The 17,591-nt window shown below is 36.8% G+C and overlaps 1 protein-coding gene across 11 annotated transcripts in view; it reads right to left on the bottom strand.

Moving 5' to 3' along the window:
* The window catches only part of KDM6A (lysine demethylase 6A), a 151,590-nt gene that overhangs the window by 17,548 nt on the left and 116,451 nt on the right, over positions 1 to 17,591 (bottom strand). For all 11 annotated transcript variants that reach the window (XR_008448274.1, XM_054056929.1, XM_054056926.1 and 8 more), the window contains 3 exons: positions 4,800 to 4,929; positions 3,187 to 3,292; positions 2,233 to 2,438 (listed from right to left, as the gene is read on the bottom strand). Coding sequence is in view for 10 of the 11 variants with exons in the window: in XM_054056929.1 (XP_053912904.1) it covers positions 2,233 to 2,438; positions 3,187 to 3,292; positions 4,800 to 4,929 (442 nt within the window). In the remaining variant the exon portion in view is untranslated. The remainder of the gene's footprint in view (positions 1 to 2,232; positions 2,439 to 3,186; positions 3,293 to 4,799; positions 4,930 to 17,591) is intronic.

Below are 17,591 nucleotides of genomic sequence, written 5' to 3'. Positions count from 1 at the left end.
TGAATATTACTGTTAAGGAATAAAAAGTTATTAGTCAGCCATTACAAAAAATTTTCCCTGACTACATTCAGTGAAGTCCAGGCCAGGACAACAGAAAACGTCTATCCTGTCAACATTTCTGCTAGCCTGCTGGCAGAAACCTACTTTCCAGTTGCAAGTGAGTATATTGGTTTGCTTCATTATGCAGGTAAACTGGAATGCAGTCTTAAGGACCACTACTAACTTTTTCAGACTAGAACATACATTTACCTTCAAAGTCCAGCAGGTTTCCTGATATGAAAAGAGAATGACTAATATTTATAATTTTATAAAATCCATTATATAAAGTCTTTTGAATTTTTCATAGTCATATGCTATTTTAGCACTGCAGTAGCTAGGACCATGACTAGTGGAAAAAATATAACCGATATTAAATGATGTAATTTGATCTTTTTAGCAGAGCAAGCTCAGAATCCTATTTTAAAGGCTTCTTTTTTTGTCAAGTATACAGACACAGAAAGAAAAAGAATAAGACAAAAAGGAAGAGAGAACTGCCTGGAGGCTATCCAAAGATCTCTGCCTTTGAATCGGATTGTTGTTACATCTCAGAGTGCCCTATGTACCTGAGAAAGTCCTATTCATGCTTTGAATGAAGGACAAAGAGAAACAAAAAGGAACCTAGAGATGATGGATTTATCAAATACTGCAAGACATGTTAGAAAAGCAATGTAATAGTTGTTAGAGGAATAAAAAAAAAAAAGATCACTTAGGGCAAGCCAAGAGGATTGTTTCTGTAGAAAGAAGAAAGAAGGCTTTCATTTGAACACTGTAAAAGTCACCTAAGGACAGGTCAAAACAGTGTTAGGTAAAGGACACACGGACGCTTAAAACTGTGCCTTTTTTATTTCCAAGGGTGAAATGAAAAACATAATTCTGAAAACTATTTTATATATTACATTTTTACCACCAATTTGTTACAGAGGGAGAAAAAAAAAAATCAGAACATCCTGCCCTTCACTTCTTGGTGCAAAACCAAAGCTGAGGCTTTCCTGCTGACAAGCTGGTATGCGATCAATTATGTACATCATTAAACATGAACTTCACCGAAACATTATAGATACAATGTTCTTCAACCCCTCTGGAATGATGTACAAGAATACAATAGCGGTGCAACTGTCAAGGGGCACTAGAAAACTTCAGTCAGTATCCTACTTAAAGTTAATACCACTGCAGAGAAAGAAAACTCTTTATTTATGACCCAAGCTCTCAAAGACTTCAGTGCTCTCCACTTCCCAGTAGATTCCTGTTTCAGTCTCACTTAAAACTTTGTGTCTACCTTCCCTTCTCTTTTCTTCAACTACCAATCCATTTCTTTGTTCCTAATCCTCTCCTCTAATGTACAAAGTTTAAATTTAGAATTTCTCTTTCCTTTCTTATTGAAACCACTGCTGTTTCCGTGCAATGGCAGTGAAAACTACAATAGCTGTTTTCCACACTGGTGTTCTCCCTGTTTTTTATTAACAACTGGTCAATAATATTTTTTTGTCTTAGTTCCACTTTGGTCTAACTCTTTTATAGCTGCAGGAAACAAGCCTCTGAGCAGCGCCCTTAGCTAATTCCAAGGATGCACTCACTACTTCAGCAAAAATATTAAAAAGTAATACCAATAAAATAACATTTCAAACATCTCACTACGTCTAGCAACTTCCAAACTAAATAGAAACTGTTACGTTTGGAACCCAACAATAGCAAACATGGAAAGCATCAGTTACTTTTCTAGGGGAAAAAGAAAGTTACTTGAATATTTTAAACTGTTGTTCTGAAAGACAAGTATGCTTCTAATATGCCACATCTGAATTAATTCAGGATTCTATGTAGAACAAAGAAATTTGGTTTCAAAGAGTAATTTGAAGCAATAAAACTTAAAAAAAGGCAACGTAAGTTCTAAATATTTTAATATGAATTTTGACATTATTACACAAAAGCTTAAGCTAATAAGCTTTTAAATACGTAATAGACAGTTTTACTTTAGGAAGACTGAGTTTTACCTTAAGCATTTGGGAGGAACAGCCTATATATTATTTGACCCTTGATTCAAAACAGATTTTGTAAATTTACCTGTGCTCCTGGTGCTAACGGAAATGTCTCCCTTTGCTTAACAGGTTCTATTTGTTTTGAACAGCTGTTACTAATTGGTTCCAGAGTTAGCATACAGTTTGTAAACTATATCTTAAATAAAAACAACAGACTTACCCTTAAAGACTCCTGGAATGAGGAGGCCTGGTACTGTGCATATTTAGCAATTGTTGTATGAGATCTACTGCTTTCACAACGCCAGATCTTCTTTGTTCCAGTCGGGTCCCAGTTTTCATCTGCTGGCTGCAGTAGTTGTGTCCTCACTTCTACTATGTGTTCATTATTTGCTTCTACCAATGTCTTAGTAGAGAAGAGTCCTAGATCTAATAAATAGGAATAAAATATATTATATTGTTACAGTTATTTATGAAAAGTTTCAAGAAGACATTAATACTTAAAGGTATTTAAAGGTTTAAGCTAAAGTATTTTTTTGGATTTAGGCTTCAAAACACAGCCCATTTGTAGGTTAAAAATTAACACTCATGATTAACACTTGAAATTCTTTTCTGCACAAAGCAGTAGAAGCTTAGAAAAAAACTTTGCAGCTATGCTGTAGACTGCATTCCAAGAATCACTTCTGCAAACAAATCTGCAAACAATGTTTAAATCTATTACAATAAATTATTTTTTCAGACTAGTTTTATGGAGGCACTTCAATCATATAACACACCTCCTATCAGTAAAGATAGTTTTTTCTGTCTACTCAGTTCAAAATTTTATAAGTCAGATTATAGACCATTAAACCTAAGCACAAAGACACGCAGCCATAGTTTTCATTGGAAAACAGTCTATCCGTAAGCTTACGTACCCACAACTCAGCTCCTCTGTGTGCTCAACAAAGCCTTCTGGATTTCGGGTGTTTTTTTTTTTTTTTTGAGATGATCAAGATTAGAAACAGTAGCAAACTGAGAAATGACACATTACCCTAATTATTTGGAATACACAAGTAACATAGTATTACAGAAATAAAATATCCACTTTCAAGAACCGCAAGACCTCTTTTAAAAAACACACACCTTTTTTTCTAAAGTAAAAAAAAAAAAGAAAAAAAAGCATAGACAGCAAACTTACCTAATTTAAGCGCTCCAGCAAGGCCACGTATTACAGTAACAGGGTTGTTTGGATTTGTACAAAATTGATGTAAAGGTGGAAAGAAAGCATCTCGTTTATTTTCCAACTGTAAAATTATAATGGAATATTAGATGTCAGGTGAAATTAGACTACTTATTTGTAAAACAAGAAATAATAATAATAAAAACCAGAAACAACAGAAAGAAGACAGGAATGTTCTCTGTTTCGCTGCACTGTGGGGAATGAACAGCTTCATCATTCAACTCCTTCCCATGTTAAAAGCTAGGTTCCATTCTGAAATTAATTTGTTACTGCAATTTACTTCTTGGCATGAATTATTCCCTGGTTGCTTTGGCTTTTCCAACTCTGGTTTCCTGCAGTTCATTTCTTTATCTGACAGCAGCCTTGTACATTCTCTAAATCTACAGAATTCTCTGAAGAGTAAGAGAATACTCTTTCTTTACAGAAGTCAAAAAGCTAATTTTACAGATAGTGTCTACAAGAAACAGTATAATTAAAGAGACTACTCTCACAGTATATCTCATGTTAACCAGAAAGGCTGATTTGATTTTTTTTATGCTTTGATGCACCTACGACCTCAATTTTATGCTATGGTCTTCCTCATCCTTTTTCTTTTTAAACATGTCATGAATCATTTAAAATGATGAGGAATTTTCTTGCAACAAATAAAACACAAGACGCAGTTCCCAAATATTGAGACCCATGCTAGCACATCTACAAAGTGTGCTGCAACACGGTGACTTACCAGCTTTGTATGAGCTCAACAAAGCTGTGATGCACTTTTAGTAAGGTAGATTAATTTAGATGCAACACTTGAGCATTATTGAGCTTCCACTTAATCTAGCTCTCAGGCAGACTGCTTGTACTATCACACCGAAGTGCCAACTGATTCTAGTTCCCAAGCTGAGCTGAGCAAAGCTAACACGAGGTTTTCAGACCAGCTGTATGGACGTGCTATAATTTATTCTTCTGTTATCAAGGAAGCGGAAATTCTATAGCTTATTCTTCTATTACTAAGGAAGTTAGTTCAAACTCTGCTAAAGCTATTATGAAATTTTCTTTTCAGAATAAAGTTCTAATGGCTGCATAAGAAAATATCATGCAACTAAAACATGCCTTTTCCTAAATTTTGTTCTTATCATCTCAAGTTTTATTAATTTTTTCTTCACCCTATTTTGAAGCGGACTGTTAGGAGAATTTAGTTTAATTACTCAGCTCATTTACACCTAAACTCTCAAGTGCAAAAAATGCACAGACATTTGAAAAAATGTACTTTGTATCTAATAAATTGTTGTTTATTCTGCCTATATTTTGAGCATTAAAAATAAACAGAAAAAAACCCTGATGCTTTTTTCCCCTCATTTACTGCAGTTTGTAGTTTACAAATACTTTAAGAGTCCAACTAAGTCTCAAAATTTTCTTTAACATTAGCATTTTTCCTGCTTATAGGTTAGTTGGAATGGCACCTAATTAACAGTAATTAGTTCAGCTGTTAATAGTGCATCTTTAAAATAATTACACTATGTAATTTAGATATCCAAATAATTACAGAAGACACTCAGCAATATACTTCTAGTATTAGATTTACTTACATAAATACTAGGTGTAGGTGGATTCAGCTTGTCCTTTGGCAAGGGAGGGTATGGTGGAGGCGGAGGTCGTGGAGGTGGGCATTTATCCAATAGAATACTACTGCTAGATAAGCCATTCTTACCCAGATTCCTAAAAGGAAAGAAGAGCTGCCTCTGTCAATACTTGACAAATAAAATAAACACAGGTTAGTGTCACCTTTTCTGCAAAATAATGATGTATAAGGAGAAATCGTAATCCAAGATGCAAATAAACCTCATGTATTTTAATCAATGATTCTCAGTGTGTAATTTGACAATATTTAAAGTAATTCCCACCCTGCCTCCCAAATCTGCATCATCATCACCGTTAGATAAAAATATAGCCATTTTAAATAAATGCAAGTCTGACTCATTTGACAAAATTTAAGAGAGAAAGCAAGTTTCAACTAGAAATAGAGAAGAACCTTATTAGGTCAGGATTGGCTAGTAGATGATCAATTCATAGCAGCTGAGATAATGCAGTCCAGCAAGACGCTGCATAGCACTGTGGCAGAGCAGTCATGAAAATGACAGTGCCTCAGCCAAAACACTGCTGAGTCACGAAAACCAACTACAACTACACTAACTACACCAACAACACTGAACTGAACAAACACCTACCTCCCTCCAATTTACACATTTTGAAGCCAGAAGGAGCCACTGCTGCACAATCCGTTTGTTTGAGCCACGCAGGAAAGGACCTAACCTGAGCAAGTTGCTGTGTCAATACCTGCACATGTACTCAACTGAGAGCCTTCCTTGTTGTATTTACCTCAAACCACAGGTAAGATGGACTTGGGGCTTGAGGTCAGATCAGACTGACTGCTATGACAAATGCTTCAAAGAAAAAGAGCAAACATCTCACCTATCCCAGGCTGCAGCAAAGATGAGCATCCTGAGAAACTGGTGCTCAACACGACAAACAAGTCAGTCATTCAACTTACGCCAGCTTTCTAAGTCATACACGTCTCTTCTCTGACAGAAGATCAGAGCAATACAGAGAGCGACATATTTAAGAACTGTCTCCAAAGCACGCTTGTCAAAAAACCAAACACAGCTTATTCCTTGTGCTAAATGAGTCTAATGCCAGAATAGATTGCAACTTCAAAGAAAAAGAATGATATGGAAGCTTTGACTAGGCATCATCCACCTTCGCGGAAAACCTCACTGACCAGCATTGGTCTGATGTAGTTCCTGCCAAGACCCTACTGCCCCCATATAAAAAACCCATAGAAAAAAGCATGCCAATATAAAATCACTATGACCGTAAGAAAATTATCGACCACAGTTGCATGACTCTGAGGTACAGACCATCTATACAAAGTGAAGCTATAAACTGAACAGCAGGTACTAGGAATAACTATAATCTTCGCATTATCCAACTGAAAAATAAAACCAAGAAAAGCAAATGCATAGTATTAAAAATCAAAGATAACTATGACAAAATTTTTTGAAGTGATAAACAGTTCTCAAGGCAAGGAACTGAACCGATAAACAGTCCTGAGGCAATGAAGATGAAAGACTGAACCTAAAAAAACCCCAAGGACATAGCTCAGAACTAACGAGAATCATACTGTAGTCACAAGAAGATAATCACCGCAGTGAAAGCTTAGTGAAGCCAGTAACATGGGGTCTTCAGGGTAGGGGGACAACAGAGAAAGAAGAAACTCCTCTACACTTAGAGAAACTACAAGTCTGGAAAGGCAAAGGAGACAGAGAAGAAAGCAAACAGTAGAGAGGAAGAGAACAGACGAAGAAAGATATCACAAACCTAGCAACCGAAGCTGATACTACCAAATGTATGCCACAGTTTCCTATTAAGTTACTGAAGCCCTGTCTGGCATTTCAAGAGAACATAGGGGCCAAAAAAAAAGCAAAGTTGAGATAGGAAACCACTTGTAATTCATGAGGGACAGGAAACAAACAGCCAGAATATTTAAAGTTGTTTTTAACAGACAAGTTTCACTCTGTCATCTTTCTTTTGACTATTAATCAGAATAACTTACTATTAATAACAATGCAGAAAACGATTAAAAAATAAGACTGTAATTGAGAGTGTGCAAAACAGAGCAACGAAGTTACAAAAAGCACCACAGAAGTACTAGAAAGACTTGCTTCTGGCACCTGAAATGAAGCACATAAGTATCCACTACTAGTCCCTTCACTCTGGAAATACAGAACTATGGTCAGTGCAGGGCAAGTGAAAGACTCCTTTTGACTACAGTAACCACCAGGAAAATCTCACATCTTTGTTTCAAGAATGTATTTTTTTCTAAGAGGGTTTCACACTGGCTGAAAAAGGCAACAGGTGCAATGCTTGAGAAAAAACAAGCCTGAATTAGGTGTCAAAAAGAAACTGTATGCCTAAACAGTCACCTGCAATGCCAAGGTGAAAGAATGAAGGGAACAACAGTCTTCATTCATTTATATTGACTTTCCAAGGGAATTCACTTTTCATAGACTGCACAGGCAGGACAACTCTCATTCCTGCAGTGGGAAGAGAACGCACAGGCAGCTGCCCGTCTCAGAAAGGCAAGGACTGTGATGCACACCGACGTGCAGCTTTGTCCCAAGGTAAAGCTGCAGTTTACAGTCCACTGCAATTTGCTGAATGGGTAAAAGCAACAACTCTTCATTCAACTGCCTTACTCTGAGGACCAAATGAACTGACATGCTTATGAGTGACACCAAGCACCAGGATGAAATAGGTGCCTACATTGCATGTAATTATGGGATCTCTTGAATCATCTATCACCAGATTCATTAAAACAACCCTTGTTTCCCATTTTACTGCTTTCAAGGGTACATTGCCACACTTGCTAAAAACAGTTAACAACCTTCAGTCCTAGAGAACGACCTCCCCTCTGTCTGTACCCAAACATACAAGTTAACCAGAAACAGAGATGTGACCCAGTTTGCTTCACAACAGCCACCTGCCCTCTTCATTATACAGCACTCCCTCCCTACTCTGTGCTTTTAGCAAATGCTAACACGAATAATTCAATGCTATCTAGAGTCTTCTCAACAAATGGAGATGGATGGTTTCACCAGAGACGATCTCTTCATCTGTCTACCTCACTTCTTCCCACAAGTTTACTATTTTCATAGCATGGATAACCTAGCAGCTTGTTGGGCAGCTGGGATGTCCAAGTCCCGCGGGAAGACAGACTCCAGCTGCTCTTTCCCCAGAGACTCCCCTGTCGGAGCCTTACCTCTCCATCAAAAAATAAGTAAAATGAACCCAAAATCTCATCTCAAGCTAAGATCATTGAAACACTTACAATTACATAAACTACCATTAGGTAGTTGCTATACACTTCACAGAGACTGTATTGACTTTGCATCATCCTAGTTAACTAAAAAATTATCACACAACTTTAAAGCCAACTGTATTACAGAGCTGCATTAATTTTAACTCTTATATTACACAAACTCTCAACAACATCAAGAATGTTAAAGTAAACATAATAAAATTGATTTTCTACGACCAGGAATCATTATTTACTATCCTTTATATTTATTAAATTCATGACCTCAATAAATTTATTACTCTGCTCAAGCCTAATCTTAGACTGAGAGGATTATGTTTATTTCTCAGAAAGCCGTTCCATAGTGCTTTTCAAGTCCTCTCGAACTTCTTCTGTTTTCCAAGAACTATAGAAAGACTCTGTAGGAACGATAAACAACAGTTTTCTGGCCTGCTATTTCAGAGATCATGGCTGTTTGCTATCTGGGCCTTTGACTTAAACCCACCAAATTTATGTATAACTACTATTTAATCTTCTCCTTGATTATTGTGAAAACAGAGACTGTGTTATCATACCTCCCATGATGTGAACACTGTATCTGCCTTTTTCCCAAGCACAGAACAAAAATATTTACTGAACTCTTGCCTCTGTGGACTATTTTAATTGTTCTGTGTACTTGTTAAGCATTACTGGGTTTGGTGTTTCTTCTTTTTCATTCTTGGCTATAGTAATCCTCTTTCAGACTTCATTTCTGACTTTGCTAGAATTCTTATCTTCAGTACTTTTGAATATATCTCTCATTTTTGTTTTTATTTGGGAGACTAACTTTTTGGCGATAATAAGTTCCTAAATAATTCCTAGTCATCTATACATTTGGATTTCAGGAACACTTTACAAGACAAAGCACAGTTAAGTTACAATCATTTGGACTTAAGCAGTTAATTTTGTTGTGCAGTCAATCTCTTCAAATGTATTATTATCTGAAGATTAGCTGCATGAGAATTAACAAGGTCTTAAGGCTCAAGAGATTATAGCTACTCTGAAGAACACAATTAATATCATCTCTCCTCCAAATAAAAATCACATTTAACATGAATATAAGGAGCTGTGGATTTATTTGATATCCTATCACAAATCTATCAGAATTAATTAAACTCTAAAGAATAACGAACAAAACATTTTTAAAACGTGCCTGCAGAAGGAACTGGTTGCAGCACTGTGATGCAGAATACTTACCTGACCCAGTTCTGATTCAAAACAGAAATACCTAGCCCTTTTTAACAATTAGTGGATACAATTAATTGCTTTCATACTGCAAGTTACCACAAAGCCACAGAAAAACTGTCTGTCAACAGCCATCACCCTGGGAAGGCGGGGGTTACTCACAACTCCCACAGTGGGCTCACTGAGGCTCTCCCCTCATGACACTTCTACAGCCAGAACAGAAAGATGAGCTCTCAAAGGGGAACATAAAGAAGTCACATCACGCTTACACTATGCTTAAATGCAAGTAATGTCAGATAACTATACAACCTGTTTATCATGCAATTCTCTACTCCAGTCTTTCACAACCAGGTACTGGGCTGGCAATAATCCCAGAGATTTTTCTTTTTAAACTTACAGAAAACCCTACAATAGAACTGTGAATTTTCTCATTATGCAAATGTCTTTCTAATAATTTTTTAATTCTGTTCTGGTTTTGACCTCAACAGTATAGGTTGGCAGTGAATTTGATAGGTTAATTGTATGTTATGTAAGACAATGTTGCTTTTTTTTTTTCTTTTCTTAATGATTTTTACATCTTTCCATTTCATTTGCCAATCACCTTGTTCTGAGACTGCAAGGCAAACAGAATGACACTGAGTAATGCAAGAAAAGCATTATAACAAGCGGTATAACAAGCGGTACCAAACTTTTTCATACATCTGCCTTTCTCCTGAACTACAAACCTTTCCTATGTTTTTTTTTTACTCCCAGATAATTCTGCTTCCCATCTGCAGATTTTTGTATTTGCCTTTTGAAGCCAAATTGAACGTCTTACTCTCAGCAGGGTTTAGGCTTCTGAGAACACTATTTCAGATTTTATTCCTAAAACTTTTGCTATGGTGACATTGACTTGCCAGAAGTAACTTGCCTTTAGAGCAACTGAACAATTCTGCCTTCAAGCAAAAAAAAGTCTTTTGCTTACAGACAAAGGAACGCCCCAATAAAACAAGAATTGCTATTGTTGTTTTTTTTTTTTTTTTAAGAACAAAACACAAAATTAATCCAGCTCCTTCCTCCACAAAGGACTTCCCCTCAGATAGATTTAGGCTCTTTGCCTCTTTGATTGCAGAGTTCCCAAACCAGTGATTCACTAATTGACTTCACAAAGCAGGCTTAATTCCCAGGGAGCAGCACCTTCAGAAAGATCAACCCAAGCCTGCTTCTGCCCCAGGCTTCAACGCAGAACCCACAAAACAAAATGTCCTTGTCCACTTGTACACGCAGGCCATTTATCAGACCCTCTTCCAGACTGGCCCAAACAATCTTCTGTTTGCTGTCCTATACTTCTATCATTTTACAAAGTTACTGGAAAGGCAGCTAATCTCTCCTGGTCTCCTGTCACTTTCTTTCCTCAATGGATAGCTCTCTACACTTCCTCTTTGCACATCAAGCAAAAAGAATTACAAAAAGGCATGCTAGCCCCTTTTAATACACCTTCCCATCTAGCCTACACCTCTCATTTGCCTTCCCCGATAATGCCAAAATGGTAAAGCTTTCAAGTTCAGAACTGCTTTGGTTTTCAACTTACTCCTTCTGTATATCACCATAAAATCAACAACATCAACTTTCAGCTGACATGAAGTTGCCCAGTTATCCATTTGGGCTCTTCAGAATTGTTTGCAGACCTCTTGCATGGACTTCTGAGTCATTATCGAACAAAAATTTTGTTTGGAGCTTTGCCCATTCTTCCAAGACTGTGAACAAGCTTCACTAAATGATGATTAAAGAACAAACAACAAAAAGCAACACCATAACTAAGCTATTTATTTCCTTCATAAGAAACAAAACAAGATAACTCAGGAGCTTCTCCACACTGCTTAAAGCAAGGACTTGACCTCACAGGTTTTAGATGGACTCTCTTAACTGAGAAGGATACTGCATTTTTAACATCAGTCCTCCAGGATGTTAATTGCATGCACCAGTTGAAAAAGAACTAGAAATCTGCTGGTTTCACTTCAGCAGAAATAAACAGCCTGAGTGTTAAATCTCAATCTTGTGATAACATTTCATTAATTCTCCTTTCAGAAGGATTGCTCACAGGGAAAAGATACTTACATATCTAAGAGTACAGAAAAGAGCTTTTGATAGTCTTTTTAAAGAGACTCGATACACAACTAGACAAAGCAGCGTACTCTTCATTTTTTCCCCCATGTATTAACAATTGGCTTTTCTAATAACAAAATCAGAGCAGTTATTCCTAGCATGTTTTCTTCTTTTAATCGCACAGTTTTCTCTTATGGTTAGAATTACTTGGGTTTTTTTTTTAATGACCTCTTCTCAATGGGGCATTTTCTCTAGGAATCTAAGGAAGTTTAATTAATTTAATAGTATGCTCTCTTATCTGTTATTTTGCTCTGAGGCTTAAAGAAACATAGCTTACTACACAGACAGTTTACTCTATCAAACACAGTAATTTAGCTGTTTTATAACCATTTTAAAATTTACTGTTGCAATCAATTTTATTGGTAGGTCCAATCACACTTACGCTTACCAGAATCACCCTTAATTCTTTCACCCTTACACTCCCACAGCAGTCTAACAAGATGAGAACATTTGCTACCTTACTGTTCTCCAGAGCACCACCTCAATAAGATTTGCATATATCTCAGTTACTGCATTTCTAAATTCCCTGTAGCTTTTCAATGAAAACACTCTAGCCCTTCAAGGGAAGCTCCCTGTAGAAGTACCAATTGCTACGCTAGCACCTTCTGTTTGACCCCTTCTCAGCCTCCTAAACAAATTAATTTCCACATGAATAGATCTGTTAAATATTTCCTCAACATCCTCATCAAGGAAGGTAGATATAAAGAAACTTTTCAGCCTCTGCCATGATCTTGCCCTACTTAAGTGCCTGCTTTAGTCTCTGGTGAAACAAAATATTTACCCAGTCTGTTCCTACAGACCAGACAACCTATTCACATATAATAAAAAAGGAATGAAGTGGAGCTTTCTGTTTGGCATGCGTTCTGTGTTTTACAATATAAAGCACCTCCTTTTACCTAATGGCTTCACTTGAACAGCATTTATTAAGACTACACTTGTTTACATGAAGCAAAATGACAATCTCCCAGCACTTTTTTTTTTACTAGTTCCATTTTTCTTTTCTAATAATTACTTTTACCTTAAAAAACACCAAACTTTAATCTCTCCGATGTTCCTTTGCTCTTAAGCAACAAGCAAAATCCTAGCAACACTAAGAAACAAGCCAGTTTTTTGGTGGTTAGTATTACCATGTTGCTTCCTGACAAAATCCCTCTTGTGAGAGGAGGAACTACACTGCAGTTCTCTATCATGTAGTAGGTCAATTACAGTTACCTTGTGGATCAACTCTCATGCATTACTGAATCCCAAACTGCAAATAATTTCAGGTCTTCTGTGCTCTACGCAAATAAATCTGCAGGGTCTAGAAGATGTAAACCATGGCTTTTTTCAAAAACTGTAAGCATTTAAAGAAAAAGATTACATAACAAATAAACCTGCGGAATTTCAATGTGAGTTACACATAACAAACACTCTGGTTGTATATATAATAAACAGAACCAAATGCAGATTAATGAGGAGGAAAATAAAAATGATTAATGTAAAGCTCCAGCTACTAAAAAAAGCAAGTTAAATCCACCTGTTCCTATCTGCCACGATGTTTTTCTTTTTCCCCTAGAGAATACCATCAGGATAATAGGTTGGACTGTATCAAATAAGTACTGTCAGACAGCAAGAAGAACATGCTAGAAAACCACAGAATATAATTATCCACATTAGAGATGGAGCCAGAATGTCTTTCTGTACATATCAAATGAAATAAGGACATGCATGTTAACGACTGGCAAATACTCATACATTTAAGGCCAACTCCAGTGTAGCTCCAATATATAAAATTAATATTACAGGACAATTCCCTTGGGTTTTGTTTGGTGGAGTTTTAAGAAAACAAAAATCAAATCAATATTTTCAGGTTTTCTATTGTGGGCAACTTTACAGTAATTCTAAAAATTAACATTTTTGGTTGCAAGTTCATTCATTGTACCTCAAGACACCGCTTACAGAGACAGCACCCAAGTGCAATCAGTTTTATGGGATTTATTTGCAATTCTTTTTTTTGTGCTACCTTACACTGTGTTAAAATAAATGTTAACATCCAGTACTGAAGTTCGTAGTATCTAATATATTAGTATATAGGCATCATCTATTCTACTATTTATAAAGGTTGACTTATTTCGCAAATAAGCGGGGCTTTCAGCAGAATATCTTTTAACATCCTCCCCTCTAGACATTTTCTCCCCTATGTCAATCATGCACATATTATCTATGACAAGGATGTTCTCTCCAGAGCTCTGCTCCTGAGTCATTACATGCACACCTTCAAACTCCACATGTTTTAAAACAAAGCAAGGGCTAATCAACTAATTAATATATGGCTGAGACAACCTGTCCTCAAATTTATGCATGTAAACTGCAACACATACAAGGATGGCAGGAAACAACCCTATTAATGTATTACGTGGTGGTTATAGTATATAAAGTTATTATTTCTATTAGTATGAAAAAACCCCATGCAGACAAGACCTCTTCCCTAACAGGTAACCAGCACAGGTCAGAACAGTAATAATGAGCATGACAGCATTTTCACATATGGGAAACTGTCTGACTACCTTTACAATTTAGGTTTACCCTAAAAATCCCGCAATTGTTACTGTGTCCCACAGAGTTTCTCATAACTCCTTGTTATTACGAGAAGACACGCATGCACTTAAAGCAACTGCCATTTGACTAGGAGAGCTTCCATCTCTTAACTTTGTAAAAACATACCCAGACAATCCTCAAGCATTTTTTGTCCTCCAAGTTGCTAAAAGCTAAAAAACTAAGTCCCTCCTCCACTTTTCCCATTGCTTATCTTTCCTTATTATCCAGTTTCTAAGTTCCCTGCCTTGCTGAATTAACGTGCAGCCAAAGCTGAAGAGGGAGCTCTAAATCTCTACTCGATAAGAAAGAAGGAAAGAAAGAGGCACATCTAACACTTACAGAGCTACCTACAAACTTCCTGGGGCAAAGCATAAGCCTAACTCCCATGAAAAAATTTTTACGGATGCCTAGGAAAAATAAGGACCACATGAAGCCAAGCAAAGCACTGTAGAAAGACAAAGAGGCCTGATTAACACATTAGGAAGTACATTTCAAAGATTAGTATTTCATAATCAGGGTCCCTGAATACTGTTACAAGCTTTTACGTACAATTTAAAGCAAAACTTGGTATCATCTCCATGATTAAGCTTAAAAAAACCTACAGTGGCAGTACCTAGCCAAGTGAAAAGCAAACCTGACAATGCAGATCATGGCAAAAATCTGTAAGTTCTGGCTGTGTTTAAAACTCTGCTCTTCTGCTCCAAATTCCCAAGGTTGAGTTGGGAGCCTGTCAATAACCTCCAGCCAGCAGATTTGCTCTGCCTCTCCCCTGAGGCAAGGTACAGCTAGGCACTCTGTAACCAGCATTCAGCTGTGCTAGGCCATGGCTGGGATTCGCCCAACAGCACCTCCACATGAGCTTGCCAGCTCCAGCCACCAGAGAAACAGCTTTGCCCCTGCTGACAGCAGCTTACATCTGCTTAGAAAAGCCCTTGCAGATATTTGTGTCACCCACAAGTTTTTCAAATGTGTTCTGCTATAAACGAAGCCATAGCTTTTAAAGAAGAACAAAATTACTAAACCCAACCTTTATAACTTTAGAAATTAAGTATCACTGGGAATACAACCTCTATCAATGAGCACAAAAAGCAAAGACTGGTATTAAAAACTGGGTTAGGATTTTTGCAGTAAAAATGCTCAAAGTTTTGCTACTGAACACAAACTGCAAATCTCACCCATAAAGAGCTTGATAAAAAGTGTATTAAAACAATCAAAATGCAACATTTGATTACGGGAAGAACCTTCCCATTACTCTCCCAGGAAAGCTGCACGCAAATTTCTGCTAAGCAAATTTTGAAGATACTCAACAGCTCTAAGTCAATAAACACTTTTTTAATGCATATTTGCAATGCACTCATCCTAACACCACGCAACAAAGCTATTTTGACACATCTACCGGCAAGAACACATACATGGTCCCAATTTAAAAAAGCTGTTAGCTCCTCATTTTTATGAATGTAATAGGTGTAGAAACTTATAATGTGATATTAATTTTCAAGTGAAGACTTAATACTCAAAAGGTAACAAAATAAGCACCCTAGTTTTTTTTCTCTCCTAGGAAATTTTTCCTTATAACAGATACCCAGAGATCTATGCCATGATAAGTGTTAGTCACCAAACCCTAGTACTGTTATTGAGAGTTACTGGTTTCTAATGTAACAGATGTAGCTTTTTTGCATTTAACTGATTTATGTGGGTGCAGTAAAAGAAGATTATAAATATGCTTTTATCACTTTTTTTAACATCAAAAGGGCAATGGTCAAAAGCACCACATTTGCTCTATTATGCCAAATAAAGTATTCTAGAGTAAAATATATTGAGATGTTAAAAAAATCCAACAAGAATTCCAACACCAGAAAAATACAGATTACATTTCAATTAAAAGAACTGTAAAAATGGTCAAGTATGGAAAACAGCAGTTAAGAGTACAAAGCAAAACAGTCAATAACAAAGCTCATGATTAAAGGGACTTCCGTGAATTTTAAAGGCATCTTAGGTAACTTTTTCACAATTGGTGACAACTGTAAGACATGGATATATAAATTGTAGTGCTCTGAATAGACATTATAATTTCTTTGCAAGTTTGGATTTCAAATAAAATTCTTGAGACGTAAGGCAAATCTTTCCAATGACTACCAACAGAATCTAACAACTTTGAGGCGGTCTGCAGAGGGAAGGCTGTGAATTCACGTGCAAAGCATGAATTTGCAAAGCTAATATCTGACAGAGTCCCTGCTGGCACCTGTAAGCATGAAATCACCCTACCTTTGAAGGAGAATTATTTTTTTTAAAAAAAACTTTGTCTAAACTGTGTCTAGTAGAGTTTGCTCCATTTTCAACAGAATAAACTATCTTATATTTAATGTGTATTAAGACTGATAACATTAATAGCAGACAGTTACATGCAATTAACAGTTTACAGTTAAATAGCTTTCCCATGTGGATACAAATTTCAGCATATAATAACAAAGTTGTCTATTCCTGAGGAGAGATGGAGAGACAATGTCTTAAACTTGTATATGTAACTAACGCATCATACTTCTGCCTGCCAGCACATTCATACCTCATGGATGCTCCAAAGCTTTTCCTAAAGGAACCTTTACCTTTCTAAGTAAAGACAAAGTTTTTAAGTATTGCAGCCAGCTTATAATAGAAAATTGAGTCACTGAAATACTTTTCCATTGCCACTAGATATATTTCAACCAAGTGTCGGCACTTGTAACATTGTCCATTAAAAAATCCTACAATACTTTAAGAACCCTAAGGATTTCACTCTGATGATAGAAGTTGTTCAGTGATGACACAGCACAGTGCAACAGTAAGAGCAGCACTATAAGCAGCACTCTGCTGTTGTGCAGGATATCTAAATATAGGGCTTGTGTGTTGGGGGGAGGGAGTCTCAGATGGTTGCAGAATAATCACCGAGTCTTAGAAAAAGCTTGTCACTACTGTGGCAAAATTCACCTTTCCTTGATGCAGCAGAGTCTGTGAAATTACTCCTTTTGTTACTAGAGCCTGGATTTGACTGAGACTCTGAAAGCGTTCTTATTGGATATAACCACCATATCCCAGCACACTGACTTCTGCTGGAAGTTCCAACCGTCTGACAACGACATTAGCATCACACCAATAACCCAAACTATGCAACACTTAAATGCATTTCCACCTATTTTCCTTTGGAAAGAGAGGGCAGTTTTCGGGGATTTAACAACACCAAGATAAGAAATAAATAGCTAAGAAGTATATAGGAATCTCAAGGCTTGGAGCCTGGTGTTTCTGCTACATTGCATTTCATTAAGACAGACCTAGAAAACACCAAAAGTGATAAGGGAATGCATCTAAGTACACCACGTGGACATAAAGGGAGCATAATCATTCTAATGCCAACATGCCTGTCAAGAAGATGGGGCTTATGCATCAGAGATGAATTTTGGTTGATTTAGCTGCAGCAGTTTAAGATATTACTGCCCTCAGCCCATCACCCTCTGCTGCCACATTAGCTATTGTGCAGGTGGCTAAATTCACTGCATTTCTATACTACTATATCACTCTATCTATACCACTGTGGCTTACAGTACAC

This window comes from Cuculus canorus, chromosome 1, assembly GCF_017976375.1.
Source record: "Cuculus canorus isolate bCucCan1 chromosome 1, bCucCan1.pri, whole genome shotgun sequence".
Lineage (NCBI taxonomy): Eukaryota > Metazoa > Chordata > Aves > Cuculiformes > Cuculidae > Cuculus > Cuculus canorus.
Note: the sequence above shows the minus strand (reverse complement) of the source record. Positions and strands in the feature narration are given on the sequence as shown.